At 66.4% G+C, this 18699-nt stretch overlaps 1 protein-coding gene and 1 long non-coding RNA gene across 6 annotated transcripts; one reads left to right on the top strand and one right to left on the bottom strand.

Annotated features, from left to right (window-relative positions):
- The first annotated feature begins 546 nt into the window (after positions 1-546).
- On the top strand, positions 547-18676 carry CASKIN1 (CASK interacting protein 1). Of its 4 annotated transcripts, none has more exons than XM_069570744.1 (20): positions 547-812; positions 6732-6783; positions 6889-6986; positions 7297-7442; positions 7534-7629; positions 7734-7864; positions 8353-8461; positions 8547-8655; positions 8746-8840; positions 9027-9144; positions 10231-10332; positions 10411-10499; positions 10575-10659; positions 10745-10836; positions 11616-11726; positions 11809-11910; positions 13216-13354; positions 13431-15476; positions 16165-16585; positions 17060-18676. In XM_069570744.1, exons 1-20 carry the CDS (start codon positions 719-721, stop codon positions 17157-17159), a joined length of 4335 nt encoding a protein of 1444 aa, XP_069426845.1. In that variant the 5' UTR covers positions 547-718; the 3' UTR covers positions 17160-18676. The 4 variants fall into 4 exon arrangements, with proteins under 4 accessions (XP_069426845.1, XP_069426843.1, XP_069426842.1 ...); XM_069570743.1 differs by lacking the exon at positions 547-812 and adding an exon at positions 5009-5137; XM_069570742.1 differs by having other exon boundaries at positions 10411-10659.
- On the bottom strand, positions 4603-15266 carry LOC138429341 (uncharacterized). 2 transcript variants are annotated; one of them, XR_011252778.1, is made up of 5 exons: positions 14162-15266; positions 13222-13326; positions 10390-10653; positions 9014-10033; positions 4603-8229 (listed from the first exon to the last, which is right to left on the bottom strand). It is a non-coding gene; the product is annotated as an uncharacterized lncRNA (long non-coding RNA). The 2 variants fall into 2 exon arrangements; XR_011252777.1 differs by having other exon boundaries at positions 9014-9392; positions 13222-15266.
- Positions 18677-18699: the final 23 nt, after the last annotated feature.

Genomic DNA, 18699 nt, shown 5'->3' with positions numbered 1-18699 from the left:
GGGGTGTGCGGGTTCCCTGACACCGAATTCATTATTGGGAGATTCCTCTTCACAGTCCCTCGACACCTCCCACGGGAGCCACGGGCCAGAAATGTCTGACAGCCTCTGGCGGCCCGGCTCCCGCGCCCGGTGCCCGGGTCTCTCGGTGCCCGGGTCCCCGCCCGCCCAGTGCCAGAGTCCCTCCCCCCGTGGGTCCCGCAGCCTCTGGAAGGCTCTCGGGCTCTGCCTGACGTCGCCGCCGAGTCGGGGCTCAGCGTCCAGTCCCCCGGCCATCGCCCGGGCGGCGGGGTGTCCGCAGAGGCCAGGCCGGAGCCGCGCGGCCGGCACGTGGGGAGGGGGCGTCTCGGGAGGACGGAGCCAGAGGTAGGGGCGGAGCCAAGGAGCCGGGCGCGCGGCCGGCGCGGGCGCACCGAGGTCAGCGGCCGCAGGAGGGGGACCCAGGCGTCCGGGAGGCGGCGCCAGGTGCCGCGCCCCCGCCTCGCGCCCGCCGCCGCCGGCCCCCGCCCCCGGGCCGCCCCCCGCCCGTGACGCGCTCCCCGCCCCCTCCGCGCCGGGAGCCCGATCCCTAGCCGGAGCCCGAGGACGGCGAGGGGAGCGGGCGGCGGAGGAGGCGGGGGAGGGCGGAGGAGGCGGCCGGTGCCGCGGGGCCGCCGCCGCCGCCTCGGAGTCGCGCCGAGCGCACGGAGCGCAGCCGCGTCGCTGCGGCCCCGGCCGCGCCATGGGGAAGGAGCAGGAGCTGGTGCAGGCAGTGAAGGCGGAGGACGTGGGGACCGCGCAGAGGCTGCTGCAGAGGCCGCGGCCCGGGAAGGCCAGTGAGTCCGGGGGGCGCGGGGGCGCGGGGGGCGGGCGGGAGCGGCGGCGCGCCCCGGGGCCGTCTCCAGTGCCGAGCCCCCCACCCCGCCCGGCGCCGGCCGCGGAGGGGGATGCTCTCGGGTCCCGGGGGGCGGGGCGGGGCCAGCAGCGCCCGGACCCTCGGTCCGCGCCCCCTGCGGCCAGCGCTGAAGGAGGGGCGGCCTCGAGCGCCCGGCCGTCACCCCGAGCCCCGCAGCGGGCACCTGGCGGCATCCGCCTCCCTGGCCGCAGGCGTTCGCAAACGTCTCTCCCGCCTGCGATCCCCTCCCTTCCCGGGCTGCGGGCTGACAGCTGGAGGTCTCTGCTGGGCCTTTAAAGGGCGAGGCGGCTCCCCCCCACCACCACAACGCCATGGAGAGAAGGAGGGGCGCCTTGCGGTGAGGGGCGACTACAGGGCCGACAGTCTCTGTCAGACCCCTCCCCGCCCCGTGTTTAATAACAGGCTTGGCAGGGAGAGGGGAAGGACCACGCTGGGGGTGTGGCTGCCCAGGCATGGCCGGCGGGGGGCAGTCTACCGGAGGGGGAGCCGAGGCCCAAGGTCGCCCAGCCCCAGGCAGGCTGAGTTGCAGGCAGGTGCCATCCTGGCCCTCTCTGGCTTCCCTGCTGGGAAAGGGGGCTGGGAGGGGAGGGGGTCTCCCACTGGCCTTCCTGAACTGGGGCTGTGGGTGCCCCAGGGGACGCTTAGGAGCTTGGAGCCCTGATCCTAGCACTCATCCCAGCTCAGCTCAGAGCCTCCCCCGGGACGCTGGGGATGGACGGAAGGGCGTGTGCGGCTGCGCGCGTATGGCCGTGTCAGTGTGTCAGGGCACCTGTGAGGGCACCGGCCGGCCTCCTGTGGGTCGCAGGTAGAGTCTGAGTGGCCGACGCCCCATGCCGTCCCCTGGGACGGTGTGCAAGCAGGGGAAGCCCCCTCCCCTCTCTCCAGGCGAGATGCTGAGAACTAAGAGGGCCCCTGGGGCAGCTGGGGAGCAGCTCCTTGAGCCCCAGGAGGAGCCCTCCCACCGCAGCCCTGCCTGGCCGCTCCTTGTCTGCCCTGTGCAGTTAGAGAGCTGCACTTGTATGCTTCACAGGCACAGGCCGGCCCTGCCTTCCATACCCGGGGCCCAGGGACGGGCTGCCACTGAGGACCGGCTTCAGGGCCTCGGGGCCCAGAAAGGCAGGGCTTTCAGGCAGAGGCCGCCTCAGCTGAGCCTCAAAAGCAGGAGCAGGGATGAGAGGTGAAAGCAAGGCAAAGACTTCCACCTAGTGGCCAGCCAACCTTGGGTGCCGACAGCTCGGGTCTCCTCATCTGTGGGATGGGACCCTTGGTGGTCCCTGCCCCACAGCCTTGTTTTAAGAACAGTGAGAGTGTGCAGGGAGCCCAGGCCTTCGTGTGTTCTCAGGAAGGGCTAGTAGTGATAGTGGTGGTCACTCAGTCGTGTCAGACTCTTTGCAGCCCATGGACTGTAGCCCACAGGCTTCTCTGGAAGGCTCCTCTGGAATCCACGGGATTCTCCACGCAAGAATACTGGAATGAGTTGCCATTCCCCTCTCCAGGGGATTCTCCCGACCCAGGGATCAAACCTGAGTCTCCCGCATTGTAGGCGGATTCTTTACTGTCTGAGCCACCGTGGCCATTTCCTAGACAGCCCAGGGCAGGTGCGTGGAGGAAGTGGGGGCGTCAGGTTTGGGGACTCCTCTCTTCCACTCTGGCCCCTGGGGGGATGTGTGGGGCTTTTACTTCCACCCGTGTCCCCACGTGGATCTCTGCATTTGCCCCTGTGTGGCTTGGTCCCCGGGTAGGAGAGACACCTGCCTGCCCTGGCCCCTGAATCTGGGCTTTCTGACTCACAGGGGCGGGTGTAATAAATCAGATGGAGAAATCCCTCCATGAATTAGCTCAGTTGTCATGGCAACACTGGCCTGCTTTGGAGTAAGATGTATTTTGATTCAGCAAAGTACAGCTGGAGTTTGGGCCATAGGATGGGGGACATCCAGCCGTGTTCCCTGGGGCCCCCCAACTCTAAAGGTGTTCCCACAACCCTTGTTTCTGCAGTCCCTTCCTGGCACTGACACCTTCACTTCAGCCCACCCCCCACCCAGCGTCACCCTGGGCTCTGGCGGCTCCCCCATCCTGCCTGAAGGGAGCCTCCGCTCACATGCACGGGCTGCCACCCTTAGCAGTTGTCCTTGGAGAGAAGAAGAGACCGCTCTGCTTGGAAGGGAAGCTACTGGGGTGGGGGCTGGCCTTCTGGGGTGCGGTGACGCCCTGTCCTTCCTCCAGGCCCCGCCTCCCCTTTCTTCAGATTCACTGGAGACCACAGGCCAGTGCTCCCGTGCTGGCTCACCTTAGCCCCCGAGAGCTGCCCTCCAGCGCCTGGCTTGGTGCTGCCTGCTCTGGGGGTGTAGGGGGGCCTCGCCCTGCTGGAGGCTGCGGGGTGCAGCCAGGCTGACACAGGAGCAGAGGAGGCCGAGGCCCCTCCCTGGAGGGCACGGATGTGGCCTGTGCGTGGCTTCCGTGGCTGGAGGAGCCCCTGGCAGAGGGGTGGAGGGAGGCTATGAGGACAGGGCAGAAGAGGGTCTGGGGTCGTCTCCCCGGAGGCCTCTGCAGCTGGAGTTTGCAACTGGCCTCCCAGGTTGGGGTGGTCAGAGGAGAACAATTAGAGGTGGGAGCCACAGGAGAGCCCGAGTTCTGGGGGTCAGGGGCCAGGTGCGTGCCCCATGACTGGCGGTGAGCCGTAGGACTCCATGCCTCGTGGGAAGGGTGAGGAGCTCCTGGGACCTTCCGCTCTGTGCCCACCGCCCCCAGGCCTGGGCATCCCTGCTCTGCACCAGCTTCACTCAGGACACCTGTCTCCGCAAGGTGCAGCCCCCCCAGCCCCAGGCAGGCTGCCACTGTAGGGGCTTCCTGGATGCCCAGTTTCCCCATGGGGGTGCTCCAAGGCGTCAAGCCCGCCTACATCCAGTTCCAGCACTTTGAGGAGACCAGCCCAGGGAGGGGCGAGATCACCTTACAAGAAGCCTCCTCCTCCTGTTGGGGGTGGTCCCCTTCCAGATGCAGATGCCCCCTCCCCACTAGCATGTGTCACTTCCAGGCCTTGACCTCCAGCCCCTCTGAGACCTCAGCACCTGCGGGCATGGCCGGGCCTCCGCCTCTGCTCGGAGCTCCTGGAGCTGCTGCCTGGGTACCCGCTGCTGGAGGGAGAGTGAGCTGGCCCGGGGAGGCTCTGGGGAGAAGCTGAGCCTGGCTACACTGGAACTAAGGGCATGGGGGCAGCAACATTAGAGTCAGGCAGAGCCTTCTGGAGCGAGAAGGTGCTGAGCACGGCCCTGAGTACGGCGGGGTCCCTAGTGGGCCACCAACGCCTGGGCTCTGTTCAGCTATGCAGCAGGGTTTGCGGCCTACCTGGCCGCATAGTTCACAGAGCCCAGTGCCGGACGAAAGGAGAGGCTGCCTTGTCCAAAAGATAACAGTTTCTAGACGACGGCGGCAGAGCATCCACCCAGTGCGGGGCTCCTCTTGAGTGGCCACATGGGTCTCATGCTTGAAGCTGGGCCTGGCAGGTGGACAAAGTATGTGGGATGAGGTTCAGTTCAGTCACCAGGCACTGAGCTCCTCGTGTGTGCCCGGCACTGTGTTAGCTGAAAGGATAGGGCAGTGAGCAAAGTAGATAAAGACCACTGTATTCTTGGAGCTTGTAATGTAGTGATGGAGGTGGATAATAAAAAAGATAAATGGGAGTTAAAGAGAAAAAGACAACAGACACGGGATGGGATGGGGGGTTACCATTTTATTTATTCATTGGAAAAGACCCGGATGCTGGGAAAGACTGAGGGCAGGAGGAGAAGGGGGTGACAGAGGATGAGATGGTTGGATGGCATCACCATCTCAAAGGACATGAGTTTGAGCAAACTCCAGGAGATAGCAAAGGACAGAGAAGCCTGGTGTGCTGCAGTCCATGGGGTTGCAAAGAGTAGGACATGACTGAGCAACTGAACACGAACAGTTTTTTTAAATTATTTGACCATGCTTCGTGGCTTGCAGAATCCTTAGTTCCCCAACCAAGGACTGGACCTGGGCCTGAATCCTAACCACTGGACTCCCAAAGACCTCCCAGATAATTACCATTTTAGATGGGAGTGAGGAGGCTTTGACAAGCAGGTCTTGAATACAGGCCTGGAGGATATGAAGAGGGAGTCATGGGAAGAGGGAAGAATAATGCCTGCCCCCTCCACATACACAGCTTGTGCAAAGGCCCTGTGGCGGCAGAGGCAGGTGTGCTGGAGTGCCGTCAAGGAGGCTCAGGTGACTGGAGCAGGGGTGAGGGGGGAGCGTGTCCGGCTTCGGCCTCTAACCCCAGTGAGACGGGAGCAGTGGGATCGGACGCATGTCCTCAGGGGGCCCCACCGACCTCAGCGGGTGTGGAGGCGGCACTGGAGGAGGCAGGCTGGGAGCAGGGAGGCCAGTGGCGAGGAGGTGGCTGTGGTCCTTCGAGAGATGCTGACCTGGCCCGGGGTGGGGATGTTGGTACTGAGAAAGGATAGGATTCCAGGTGTGCTTTAAAAGGGTTCTAAAGGCAGAGCCCACAGGATTTACCGATGAAGACGTAAGGACCCAGGGCTGCCTCCAAGGTTTTGCCCTGGACCACCAATGGCTGCACTGGTGCAAACTGAGACAGACTTCAGCATCAGCCACATGTCTGAGCGGGGGCAGGGGCGGGGGTGGAGACGCCGCTGGTCCTGGGGCCTCTGCTCTTGGGCTGTTGGCTGGGGAAGCCCCTCCCTGGGGAGGGTGGGGAGGCTCCCTGTGGAGCTGGGTCAGCAGCGGCCACGTGTTGAGCCCTCGGACCTGCGAGGTTGGCCCGTTAGACCGTCCGAGCTCATGGCCCAGGCCGCAGGGCTGGTAAGGGGCAGAGGCCCGTCTGACTCTGCGGGCCTTGTGGGCCACCGGAGGCTTCACACCCCACGTCCAGCAGCTGAGAACCGAGGCCAGGGGTGGCTGGGGCTGCCGTGGGTCACTAAGCGGGCCCTGCAGCAGCCCCTCTGGGCCCCGATTCCCTCAGGCTTCCGCCCCCATCCCTGTCCTGGGCCTGGACAAAGGGGCTTCTGTCCTGCCAGCCCCTCCCTCACAGAGTGACTGACCCACAAATGGGTTATGTAACCACGGCCCAGACAGGCAGGGGATTGGCCCGAGTCCTGCTGGACCTGAGCCCATGGGGAGGGCATCGGTGGGCTCCGCTCCTCTGGCCGGTGCCCAGTGGAAGCCAGGACTGTGGAGGAGACCGGGGCGTCCGAGGGAGGGCCGGAGCCCCGAGGGCTTCAGGCAGGCCGATGAGGGGGTCACTATCGCGTGGCTGCCCAGAGGCATGGGCCCACTTGTCGGCCTCCCCTTCCCGCCTGGCTGGATGGGGCACATCCACACTGGCCAGGCCTGCGGCTAGAGCTGGGGGAGGCTGCACCCTGGAAGTGTGGCTCTCCCCCAGAGATACCCCGGTTTCCGGGTGTGGCAGGCCGCCCCCGGGCCCATCTGGGCCCTTCTGAGAGACAGATTGGGCTGGCTCTCTCCCTCCCACCATTGGCAGGGGCTCAGCCGGCGTCCCCAGGGAGGGCTTCGTGTGCACATGTGTGCGCCTGTGTGGGCGCCCAGCCCCGGCCTCGCAGACAGGGCCTGGCCCGGGGAAACCTCCCAGCATCTCAGTTCAGTCAGAAACCGAGGTCCGAAAGCTGGTACCTGGTGCTGGGTGCAGGGAGCAGAGCTGAATGAATGAACGCTTCTAGACTGAAGACCTAGATAGCTTTGGCTCTAAGCCTGCCAGGGAGCTAGCCAGCTGCTCTCGGGCCGCCTAGAGGGGGCTGGGCCCCAGGTGGGCCTCCTTTACCATGTCTCCTCCCCCCGGCAGAGCTCCTGGGCTCCACCAAGAAGATCAATGTCAATTTCCAAGACCCTGATGGGTGAGTTCTCAGCCCCGGGAGGCATCAGTCTGGTGTGGGGGTCAGGGACTCCTAGGGCAGGCGGGTGTCTGGCACCTGCCCACATGTGTCCATCACCCGTCGCAGCTTTTCAGCCCTGCACCACGCGGCCCTGAATGGCAACACAGAGCTGATCACCTTGCTGCTGGAGGCCCAGGCTGCTGTGGACATCAAGGACAACAAAGGCAAGGCCTGACAGGCAGAACATGGCAGTGAGCGAAGTGGATAAAAACCACTGTCCTCTTGGAGCTTGTAATTTAGTGATGGTGGTAGACAGTAAAGACCAGGGATCTTGGAGCCAAGGGCACAGGGGTTAAGATCAGAGCTTAACCCTGGAGGGACCCTGGAGGCCTCAATGTTCCCTCATCTGAGGTCAGCCCGGGGTCCTGGTCTGGGTCAAGGCAGCTTCTCGTGGGGTCAGCGTCCTGGAGGTCAGGGTTGGGGTCAGGGTCAGGGTCTAGCTCCAGCTCCCAACTTCCCCCGTCCACCCCCCAGGCATGCGGCCTCTGCACTACGCGGCCTGGCAGGGCCGGAAGGAGCCCATGAAGCTGGTGCTGAAGGCGGGCTCGGCGGTGAACATCCCATCCGACGAGGGCCACATCCCCCTGCACTTGGCGGCCCAGCACGGTCACTATGATGTGGTAAGGACTGCCCCTGGGGGTTACAGGGCGCCTGGGGCAGCAGGAGCCTGATGGACACCCCCAGGCCTGACCGTGCCTGTGGTCCCTGCAGTCCGAAATGCTGCTGCAGCACCAGTCCAACCCCTGCATGGTGGACAACTCAGGCAAGACGCCCCTGGACCTGGCCTGTGAGTTTGGCCGCGTTGGGGTAAGTCTCCCCGGGGAGTTGAGTGAGACTCCATCTGCTCTGTCTTCTCCTGGGGCCCCCCCACCCCATTTCTTGGGCCCCCTACTCTTCACCCCTCCCTCCAGGTGGTCCAGCTGCTGCTAAGCAGCAACATGTGTACGGCCTTGCTGGAGCCCCGGCCGGGGGACACCACTGACCCCAACGGCACCAGCCCCCTGCACCTGGCAGCCAAGAATGGCCACATTGATATCATCAGGTATGGCCGGGGTGGGGGTGGGGTGATGGGCTCCCCGCCTCGGGGTGCCTGCTCCTGGCTTGGCAGTAAGACCAGAGCAGCTGGGGAGCCATGGGGATGTGGTCAGGTCTCCGGTACAAGGGATGCCTCCAGCCGCCCCTGTAGAGGATGCCCCAGTGGGGGTTGGGGGCTTCTACAGCCCCCCAGCCTGTGCCACCTGCCGGGTGGCCCTGTGGCGACTCTCGGCGTCTCTGAGCCTCTGTTTCCCCATGTTCAACGTGCGCATCACAGCACTGCTTGTCCTGGGATGAGACGAGACCAGAATGTGAAGGATCTGCACCGGGAGGGGGACTCCCACAAGTTCCTGGTCACTGGCGGAGGCCATCCTGTTGGGGAGGTGGGGTCGGGTTGGCTCATTCTGGGCCCCCAGGAGTCAGAGGCCGACTCGGGATGCCAGGCCAGTGGACTCCCGTGCAAGGCCCTGCCTGCTCCCTCTGCCGCCCCGCCAGACTGCTGCTCCAAGCCGGCATCGACATTAACCGCCAGACCAAGTCTGGCACCGCCCTGCATGAAGCTGCGCTCTGTGGGAAGACGGAGGTGGTTCGGCTACTGCTGGATGTGAGTTGGGGCAGGGGTGGGGGGCACGGGGGTCAGGCGAGGGCGGAGGGGGCTCCTGACAGGCCTCGCTCTCTGGCACGCGCAGAATGGGATCAATGCCCACGTGAGGAACACCTACAGCCAGACCGCCCTGGACATTGTGCATCAGTTCACCACCTCCCAGGCCAGCAAGGAGATCAAGCAGCTGCTGCGAGGTGGGCTTGGGCGGGGCTGGGGGGCCGGGGCAGGGCCGGGGCGGGGCCGGCTCACAGGACCGGGGGGTCTGCCACCTCCTGTGTCCCCAGAGGCCTCGGCGGCCCTGCAGGTCCGGGCGACCAAGGATTACTGCAACAACTACGACCTGACCAGCCTCAACGTGAAAGCTGGGGACATCATCACAGTAAGGACGGTCTGGGGCTGCTGGAGCAGGGCTGAGAGGGGCCTGGGATGCTGCCCCCAATGCCTGGCAAGAACTGGGGGGGCCCAGGCCACCCATCCATTTGACCCAGAGGGGAGTCCCCCCAAGCGTGCTCCCCTCACCTTATCCACTTGGCTCAGAAAGGATCCCCTCACCTTATCCGGCCAGGTCCTTGAGCAGCACCCAGATGGCCGCTGGAAGGGCTGTATCCATGACAACAGGACAGGCAATGACCGTGTGGGCTACTTCCCATCTTCCCTGGGCGAGGCCATCGTCAAGCGAGCAGGCAAGTCCAGCCCAGGCCAGGGGCTTGTGGCCAGACGGGAGCATGTGCACGGTGTGCTGCAGGGTGGGCTGGGGCCGTGAGCTCCCGCCATCGCTGGGTGTGAGGTCTGGGGTTTGTCCTGCCAGCTCTTATCCGGGTCTGCAGGTCCCCAGACCTGGTCCTCCATTGATTCAGCAGACACTGCATGCCAGGCTCGAGGAATAGACGGTCACTCAAATGGCCTTGTTCCCGCTCTCAAGGAGCTTGCCCTGGGGGGAGGGGAGCACAAGACAGTGAAGTCAGCATGGAGGGAAAAGTGCCGACCAGTGACCCAGACATTGCAGACAGACACACGCTTCAGACAGTGGTCGGACAAGGCCCTGAGAAGGGGGAGGGGGTAGGCTGCAGGCGGTGCCTTCGGGGCAGCGGGAACCACACATGCAGAGACGCTCAGGCAGGGCAGAGTGTGACCTGTGCGAGGGTCAAGAGCCCAGGGCGGCTGACTTGGTGACAGAGCGAGGGGCGTAGGAGGAGGCCACAGGGCTGTGGAATGGCTTCAGGTGGGTTATGGGTGTGATGGGCTTACCCTGTGCAGAGGACATGGAGGTTGATAGGCTGAGGAGAGGGCAGAGAGGCGCCAGCTAGGAGGTGTGGTCAGTCCACCCAAGGTCATCGAGTGCCCTGGCCCCAGGCTCCTGGGGACCTCCTCCCCCTGCTCCCCTGTCAGAGGGGTTTGTACCCTCCTGCGAACCCCACCCCCACATACAGGACCCCTGGCAGAATAGCCTGGCCTGCACCCCGCTCTGCCCTGCTCTCCTGCTCATCAGTGTCCAGGGTTGGGAGGGGTCTTCTGACGGTCTCTCAGCTCCTTGGAGACAGCCGGGGAGAAGGTGGCGCTGAGCCTCCCGGCCTGTGTGCGCATGTGTTCACACATGCGTGTGTCTCTCTGTGTGCATGTGCACACGTGTGTCTGTGCATGCGTGTCTCTGTGTGAGCGCGTGAGTGTATATACTCACACGTGTGTGCACGTGTGTGCGCGTTTGGCCTCTGCTCTACGCAGGCCCTGGAGCTGGTCCAGGGCTCAGGGCAGATGTGCTCGGCCTGCAGGTCCCCGAGCAGGTGCCGAACCAAGTCCACCCCAGGGAGGCAGCTCCTCGGGGCCCGCTGCGCCCCCCGAGGAGATCTGGGTGCTGAGGAAGCCTTTTGCAGGTGGGTGGGGGGCCTCAGGGGGAGGCGGTGGGCGGGACGGGGTGGGCGGCGGCTGACCTTGTTCTGTCCTGTGGGCAGGTGGGGACCGCAGTGGCAGCTTGAGCAGCGCGGCTGGGGGCCGGAGCAGCGGAGGCCACGCCCTGCACGCTGGCTCTGAAGGGGTCAAGGTAGGTGGGGCGGCGGCAAGGCAAGGGTTCCTGGGTCTGGGGCAGCACTGGCCAGCCAGTCTGTCTGGGTTCCAGCTCCTGGCAACGGTGCTCTCCCAGAAGCCGGTGTCCGACTCCAGCCCCGGGGACAGCCCGGTCAAGCCTCTGGAAGGCCCTGCAGGTAAGGGCAAGGACACAGCGCTGCTGGCTGGGCATGGAGGTAGCCCCTGGGCAGCCCTCGCCCCTTCTCACCCTCTCGTCCCTAGGTGCGACCCGGGCCCAGCCTCCAGTGGCCCACGCGGGGCCGGGCTATGGGGAGCAGCCACCCAAGAAGCTGGAGGCGGCGTCCGAGGGCAAGGTACAGGGCCAGGGCGGCTGCAGGGGCGGGGGCCGGGGAAGCCCGCCTGGCTGGGCCACAGCACGGCCAGCGCCGTGGGCAGGTCCGTCCTTCTGTCGGTCTGTCAGTCTGTGTGTGTAGCTGTTGTCTCCTGTGCAGGCTGTGTGTGTAAGCCAGTGTGTCTAAAAGTGTGACACAGCGTGAGGCGAGTGGGGGGTGTGTTTGTGTGTGGCTAGCGTGACTGTGGTCTGGGCATGGGTGCACCTGTGTGTGCGTGTGGAGGGCGTGGGTGCGAGATGAGTGGAAACGTGTGTTGGGGTGAGACTGGTCCATGTGCATGCACCTGCGTGCTAGGGCAGGCGTGACCTGCTGGCTGAGTCCTCCTGCGTCCCCTTGGGCATTGCCCACCTCCCACATGGGGGGGCAGGAGTCAGGGGCCCCTCCTGAGGCCCCGTTCCCAGAGCCCCTGTCACGGGCCACACGGCAGGGTGGCCCTGGTCCAGGAAAGGGGGGCGGTAGGGGAGGCCTGTGATATGGACAGCGGCAGGACCCTCCTGGTGGAGATCACAGCAGGCAGCCGAGACATGTGGGACGACGCGGAGACAGCGGAGCCCCGGACTCAGAGGGAGGAGCACCCGGCCAGGCTGACGGGGGCCTGGCGGCTGCAGACGGCCCAGCGGACGGCAGCTTGCGCCGCGTGGTCTTCGGCTGAGCAGAGAAGGAGGCGCTGCGGTGGCTGGGTGCACGCCTGGCCAGGGGGCGGGTAGGCGAGCCTGCAGCGGGTGCCTTGTGTCTTCCAGGGCGCCGAGGCTGTCAGCCAGTGGCTTGCCACGTTCCAGCTGCAGCTCTATGCCCCCAACTTCATCAGCGCCGGCTATGACCTGCCCACCATCAGCCGCATGACCCCCGAGGTGAGCTGCCCAGAAGGCTGCCCACCAGCTGGCCTGGAGATGGGCCCCCAGCCTCTGGCTAACAGGCATCTCCACCACCTAGGACCTCACTGCCATCGGGGTCACCAAGCCCGGCCACCGGAAGAAAATCACTGCGGAGATCAGTGGTCTGAGCCTCCCTGACTGGCTGCCCGAGCACAAACCTGTAAGGGCCCCTGCACCCTGGTGGCCAGGCGCAGGAGGGGCAGACCGACAGACGGACAGATAGCCACGGCCCTCCCTGCCTTCTGGGGAGCCCAGGGAGAGGACAACGGAGGGTGGTCTCTGTCTGTCAGGGGCCCCGGGGCCAGGCTCCCTGGGCAAGGGCCGGGATGACCTCCTCTGAGGGCTGTTCGGGCAAGGGGAGCCTGGAGCCCGGAGCATCCCCGTCTCTACTACCCACTTGCCACTCAGGGATGTTGGCACCACCCGGCACCCTGCAGTGCTGCCTGATGCATGCCCACCTGACACCGCAGGGGGCTGCCACGCACCCAGGCACACACCCAGGCACATGCACAGGGAGGGCGTGTGTGAGCACAGGCCTCAGCATGCAGACCGCACGCGTGCGCTGAACACATGCCCAGTGCCCACCGATGGCCACAGTGGCCTCAGCCTGTGCTGTCGTGCACGGGCGCCCTGCGGAGGCACAGGCCCTGGGATGGGAGAGGGGGCCTGGGGCCTGTCCCATCTGCACCGCCTCTCTGGGCCTCAGGCTGCCACCGTCCAGGACGGAGATGCTGCAGCCACCGAGGGCCCCTGGGGTGCGACAGGCGGGTGCACGCTCACCCACGCTGCCTGTCTCGCCCCACTCAGTCCATGGCTCAGGGGTCCTTCCAGCCAGCTCGCCCGGGTCCCTGGGGCTTCACTCTGCTTGCTCACCCAGGCGGTGACCGAGTGTGCTGAGTTGGTGCGTGAGTGACATCCAGCTGGGAGTGTGGACAGGTGGATCCCAGTCAGGGCTCCACCGGCTGGTTCTGGGTGAACACCATCACGGATACTTGCGCATGCATGTGACAAGGCTGTGTGACGTGTGCCTGAGGATGGTGGGGAAATGGTGAGAGGGTGTGAGTGTGACTCAGGGGTGTCAGTGCCATGGATGACTGGGATGCAGGCTATGTGTATGCCTGTTGCTGGTCGGTGGTGCTGTGTGTCTGCGTCCGTGATGTGTGAGGAGTGTCCACGTGGGTGCTGTCCCCAGGGCTGCCTGGCCTGCCTGGCAGGTGAGGAAGTGCCTTCCTCCCCCGCCCCGCGAGGGCATCCCGTAGAGAGGGTCGCGCCTCTGTGTGTGTCTGCCCGTGTCCGCACGTGTGTGTGCGCTGGCCTTGGCTGTGCTGACCCCTCCGGCCTGTCCATTTGTCCTTCCGTCTCTCTGTGCCAGGCTGGCCCAGCGCCCACCCCTCCACCAGCTCCGAGCAGCAGGCAGGGTGTGGGCAGCCAGCTTGGGCTGCCCTCTGTGTCCCCCGCCCCGTAGGCGAACCTGGCCGTGTGGCTGTCCATGATTGGCCTGGCGCAGTACTACAAGGTGCTGGTGGACAACGGCTACGAGAACATTGACTTCATCACTGACATCACCTGGGAGGACCTGCAGGAGATCGGCATCACCAAGCTGGGTGAGGCCCGGCCCACCCTGCCCCACCCCGCCCTCAGTGTGCTCCCGGGCCTGACCTGCGCCCCGCCCCCACTCAGGCCACCAGAAGAAGCTGATGCTGGCTGTGCGGAAACTGGCAGAGCTGCAGAAGGCAGAATACGCCAAGTACGAGGGGGGACCCCTGCGCCGGAAAGCACCGCAGTCGCTGGAGGTGATGGCCATCGAGTCGCCACCCCCACCGGAGCCTGCCCCGGCTGACTGTCAGTCTCCGAAGATGACCACCTTCCAGGACAGCGAGCTCAGCGGGGAGCTGCAGGCAGCTTTGACCGGCCCGGCCGAAGGGGCTGCTGCTGCCACCGCCCCAGCTGAAAAGCCCGCCAACCACCTGCCGCCCGCCCCTAGGGCCTCGGGGAGGCAGGAGCCCAGCCTGGGGGGCAGGGCGCGGCACATGAGCAGCTCCCAGGAGCTGCTGGGCGACGGGCCCCCGGGGCCCAGCAGCCCCATGTCACGGAGCCAGGAGTACCTGCTCGATGAGGGGCCGGCCCCCGGAACTCCCCCGAAGGAGGCCCGGCCCAGCCGCCACGGCCACAGTGTCAAGCGGGCCAGTGTGCCCCCGGTGCCTGGCAAGCCTCGGCAGGTCCTGCCGCCAGGGGCCAGCCACTTCACGCCCCCCCAGACACCCACGAAACCCCGGCCAAGCTCCCCGCAGGCCCTGGGGGGCCCTCATGGCCCAGCACCAGCCACAGCCAAGGTGAAGCCCACCCCTCAGCTGCTGCCGCCTACGGAACGACCCATGTCCCCCCGCTCGCTGCCTCAGTCACCCACTCACCGCGGCTTCGCCTATGTGCTGCCCCAACCAGTGGAGAGCGAGGCTGGGCCGGCTGCCCCAGGGCCCACACCCGCAGCCGCACCCACGCCGGTGCCGACGCTGTGCCTGCCGCCCGAGGCTGATGCAGAGCCAGGGAGGCCCAAGAAGCGCGCCCACAGCCTGAATCGCTATGCAGCATCGGACAGCGAGCCGGAGCGGGATGAGTTGCTGGTGCCGGCCGCCGCTGGGCCCTACGCCACGGTCCAGAGGCGCGTGGGCCGCAGTCACTCGGTGCGGGCGCCCACCGGTGCAGACAAGAACGTCAACCGCAGTCAGTCGTTTGCCGTGCGGCCGCGGAAGAAGGGGCCGCCCCCACCCCCGCCCAAGCGCTCCAGCTCCGCCATGGCCAGCGCCAACCTGGCCGATGAGCCAGCGCCAGACGCGGAGACCGAGGGGGCCGGGGCTGAGGACGGCCGGCTGGGGGTCCGGGCGCAGCGCCGGCGGGCCAGTGACCTGGCTGGCAGCGTGGACACAGGAAGTGCCGGCAGTGTGAAGAGCATCGCAGCCATGCTTGAGCTGTCATCCATCGGGGGTGGGGGCCGGGCAGCCCGTAGGCCCGCTGAGGGCCACCCCATGCCTCACCCTGCCAGCCCGGAGCCAGGCCGGGTGGCCACGGTGCTGGCCTCGGTGAAGCACAGGGAGGCCATTGGACCTGACGGAGAGGTGGTGAACCGGCGCCGCACGCTAAGTGGGCCTGTCACGGGACTCCTGGCCACTGCTCGCCGGGGTCCTGGAGAGCCAGCGGGGCCTGCAGACCACGGCCAGTTGGTAGAAGAGGGTGCTGCCCGGCAGCGGCCCCGAGGTCCAGCCAAGGGCGAGGCGGGTGCAGAGGGCCCGCCCCTAGCCAGGGTGGAGGCCAGTGCCACCCTCAAGAGGCGCATCCGGGCCAAGCAGAGCCAGCAGGAGAACGTCAAGTTCATCCTAACTGAGTCTGACACGGTCAAGCGCCGGCCCAAGGTCAAGCAGCGGGAGGCGGGTCCCGAGCCTCCCCCACCGCCGCTGTCTGTGTACCAGAATGGAACAGGCACTGTGCGCCGCCGGCCAGCCTCTGAGCAGGCTGGGCCCCCAGAGCTGCCCCCGCCACCCCCGCCTGCTGAGCCCCCGCCCTCTGACCTCATGCACCTGCCCCCACTGCCCCTGCCAGACAGCGATGCCCGGAAGCTGGCCAAGCCACCTGTCTCTCCCAAGCCTGTTCTGGCTCAGCCCGTACCCAAGATCCAGGGCTCGCCCACACCTGCCTCCAAGAAGGTGCCACTGCCAGGTCCCGGCAGCCCAGGTAGGTGCAGGAAGCCAGCTGGGGACGGGCCCCACGCCACCATCTGCAGGGTTTTCTGCTTCTTGGATCTGATGAAGGCCAGGGGGAGTGGGGTGGGAAGGTATAGTCAGACTCCCTCATCCAGCCGCCCCTGGACCACCCCATCAGCCCAGAGCTGGGACAGTTTTGGTCTTTAGGTCCTCAGTGGAGGAGGCACAGGTGCATAAATAGCAGCACCTGTGGAAGGAGGACAGGCCCAGGAGGCCGGAGGGCTCAGGGGGGGACTCTGACATGGCTGTAGAGTGATCCTAGCATGGGAGGGAGGGGAGAGGCTTCCAGACAGGAAGGTCAGCGGTGCAAAGGCCCTGTGACATTCAAGCAACAGAAGGGCCAGTGGCTACAACAGGCCACACCTGGAAGGGGATGGAGGTGGAGGGCGGATGGGTTGGGGTTTGGAAGCAGTGACCCAAACAGGTGTGCACAGGGAAGCGCTCTCCCCCCCCCACCCCCCCGACAGCCTCAGGGAGACCCAGGGCGGAGGGGCACGGAGGGCTGGAGCTAAAGCCGGGCTTGCAGTGCAGAGGGCGTTATTGTCGCTCCTGGTTGCGAAGCAGAGCCCTTGAGCAGTGTTTCGGCAGGGCTTGGGTCGGGACGGGCAGCGCGCGCTGCGCGACCTCCCACCCCGGTGCGAGTCTCCTCCTCCCCGCAGAGGTGAAGCGTGCGCACGGCACGCCTCCGCCCGTGTCTCCCAAGCCGCCGCCACCGCCCACAGCGCCAAAGCCGGCCAAGGCCGCGGCGGGGCTGCAGTCGGGCAGTGCCAGCCCGTCGCCCGCGCCCTCGCCGGCGCGCCAGCAACCTGCCGCCCTCGCCAAGCCGGTTAGCACGTCGCCCGCGCTGAGCGCCAGCCCCGCCAGCCCCGCCAGGCCGCCGTCTCCCGGTGCGCCCGCGCTGCACGTGCCCGCCAAGCCGCCGCGCGCTGCCGCCGCGGCTACAGGGCCCCCAGCTGCGCCAGACGGCGCCTCGCCGGGGGACAGCGCCCGGCAGAAGCTGGAGGAGACGAGCGCGTGCCTGGCGGCGGCGCTGCAAGCCGTAGAAGAGAAGATCCGGCAGGAGGACTCGCAGGGCTCGCGGTAGGTGCGGGACCCGATGCGGTCTGCTCGAGGCCTAGGCTGCCGCTCACCTGTAGGATGCCCTGTGAGGGAGGGATCGAGTCACGCCGGACGGGCGTGGCCTTTGAACTAGCCCCGCCCCACACTGTGGGGCGGGGCCCGGCATGGGCGGGGTCTCTGAGAGGCGCCCGGTCCCCCAGAGGCGGCCGCGCGTGGGGCGGGGCCGGGACTGGCAGATGTCGTGGGGGCGTGGCCTTGAACTAGCCCTGCCCCACGCTGCGGGGCGGGGCCAGCATGGGCGGAGAGGGGGCTGGTCGTGCGTGGGGCGGGGCAGCCGTCGTGGGCGGGGTCGGGCGCGGAGCAGCCGCCCTGGGGCGTGGCCTACCCGGCCCCTCCCCGCAGGCGGGCCGTGGTGTCCGCGAGCAGGCGGCCTTCGCGCGGAGGGGCGGGACGCCCTGCCCCGGGCCCTCGTGCTTACGCCGCGCCTGCCCGCAGCCCCTCGGCCGCGGAGGAGAAGAGCACTGGCAGCATCCTTGACGACATTGGCAGCATGTTTGACGACCTGGCCGACCAGCTGGACGCCATGCTGGAGTGACGCGGCCGCCCACGTCGGGCCCGCACGCTGACCTTTACCTCAGGATGGGCACCTCTGGGCGCGGCGTGAGCAGGCAGGCGGGCGGGGCCGCGAGGGCGGGGCGCAGGGGGCCGGGCGCGAGGCTCCTGCACAAGCACAACTCCTGCCGCCGGGCCCAGCCCGGACGACTGCCTGGCCGGGGGACCCAAGGGCTCTGGTCAGATGCTGCTGCCCCCTCCCTGTGCAATAACTGCTGGGCCGCCTGCCCCCACCGCCAGGCTCTGCCCGCCGTGGTGCGGGAGGGGCCGCTCCTGAACCCCTGCCCCGAGCCCGGGTTGGGCCCACCCTGGGGGGCAGCGGGCAGGGGGCAGCCGCTGTAGCCCCGTCCCCAGTCTGGGGCAGAGCACAGGCCTATGCCCAGCACAGAACTGCCCGATGGGGACCTCCGCCAGCCGCTCCTGCGCAGCACAAGGGGCTGGGTTGGGCCCCCTGCCCCAAAGCACCCCCCCTCCCCAGAATATAAGCTATCGAAGAGTATTAATTTATTGGGAATGAGCTAAGGCAGATTTCCCCAGAGATACAAAAAGGTATAACTTTAACAAATATATATTTAAAGAAAGAAAAAAATATTATTGATTCTATAGAAAACCATTTACCAACTGTAAGGACGCTGGAGTCTAGTTCAAGACAAAAGCTGTCAAGAGGCCCTGGCCATCTGTCTGTCTGTCCGTGCTTCCCTTGGTCCTGGAGTGGCCAGAGCCCTGGCCCAGTGGCACAAACAGGAGGCTGGGGCCCAGGGAGGGGTCCATGCTCCGCCGGGGCCTCCCCTCTGACCTCTCTCCTAACTTCTCTGCGTCTGAAGAACCTGAAGGATGTGCCTTGCTCGCCGCTGGGCTGTGTCCTCTGTGTGGTGGAGACAGTGGGCAGGGCTCCGTCTCTCTCTGGGGTGCTGGGGCCCCAGTGAGGGTGCCCCTGGATTCCAAGGGAGCTGTGTGCACAGCGGGGGTGTGTCAGCCGGGTGACAGCAGTGGGTGCAGGGCGTGCATGCCAGGCTGTGTGGTGCGTGCGAGGGTGTGCCCGACCCTCCCTCCCGGGGGCCCCAGCTGGCCCCATGCAGCCAGCCAGCCCCACCCCTGCTCCCAGACGCTCTGCTCGTGGGCCGAGGCCGTGTCATGTGGCCCTTCTCGCCTTCTCTCCGCCCCCCCCCCCCCACTCCAAAAAAGTACTGACTGGCCTCCTCTGTCGTGTTTGCTGATCCACATGTGTTGGGCACAACTTTGACATTTCTTAAAAAAGAGAATTAAAAAACGCCGAAAACCAGCGACTGTGATTCGGGTGGGTGGAAGGGTTCTGCCTAGGTGGTGTCTGGGCATGTGGGTCCCCTCCCAGCAGTCACATGCTAACACGTCCCCAGGTGGGTGGACCTGGGCATCTGCCTGGCCTCTCTGCAGTGGGTGGCCCAGACCAGGGCTAGCAGGTGGGGAGGGGGGTCCGGGCAGGGAGCTACTGTCAGCTGTCAATAAACAGCAGAAAACGGAGCTGCCTGGCTTTTTTTTTTGGT

This window comes from Ovis canadensis, chromosome 24, assembly GCF_042477335.2.
Source record: "Ovis canadensis isolate MfBH-ARS-UI-01 breed Bighorn chromosome 24, ARS-UI_OviCan_v2, whole genome shotgun sequence".
NCBI classification, from domain to species: domain Eukaryota; kingdom Metazoa; phylum Chordata; class Mammalia; order Artiodactyla; family Bovidae; genus Ovis; species Ovis canadensis.
This window is presented reverse-complemented; position numbering and strand designations above follow the sequence as displayed.

Coding starts and splice junctions, on each gene's coding strand:
- CASKIN1 (XM_069570741.1), top strand. CDS start 5,032: ATGGGAAGAGGGAAGAATAATGCCTGCCCCCTCCACATACACAGCTTG. Junction 6,987..7,296: donor GGACATCAAGGACAACAAAG/GCAAGGCCTGAC, acceptor TCCACCCCCCAG/GCATGCGGCCTCTGCACTAC. Junction 13,355..13,430: donor GATCGGCATCACCAAGCTGG/GTGAGGCCCGGC, acceptor GCCCCCACTCAG/GCCACCAGAAGAAGCTGATG.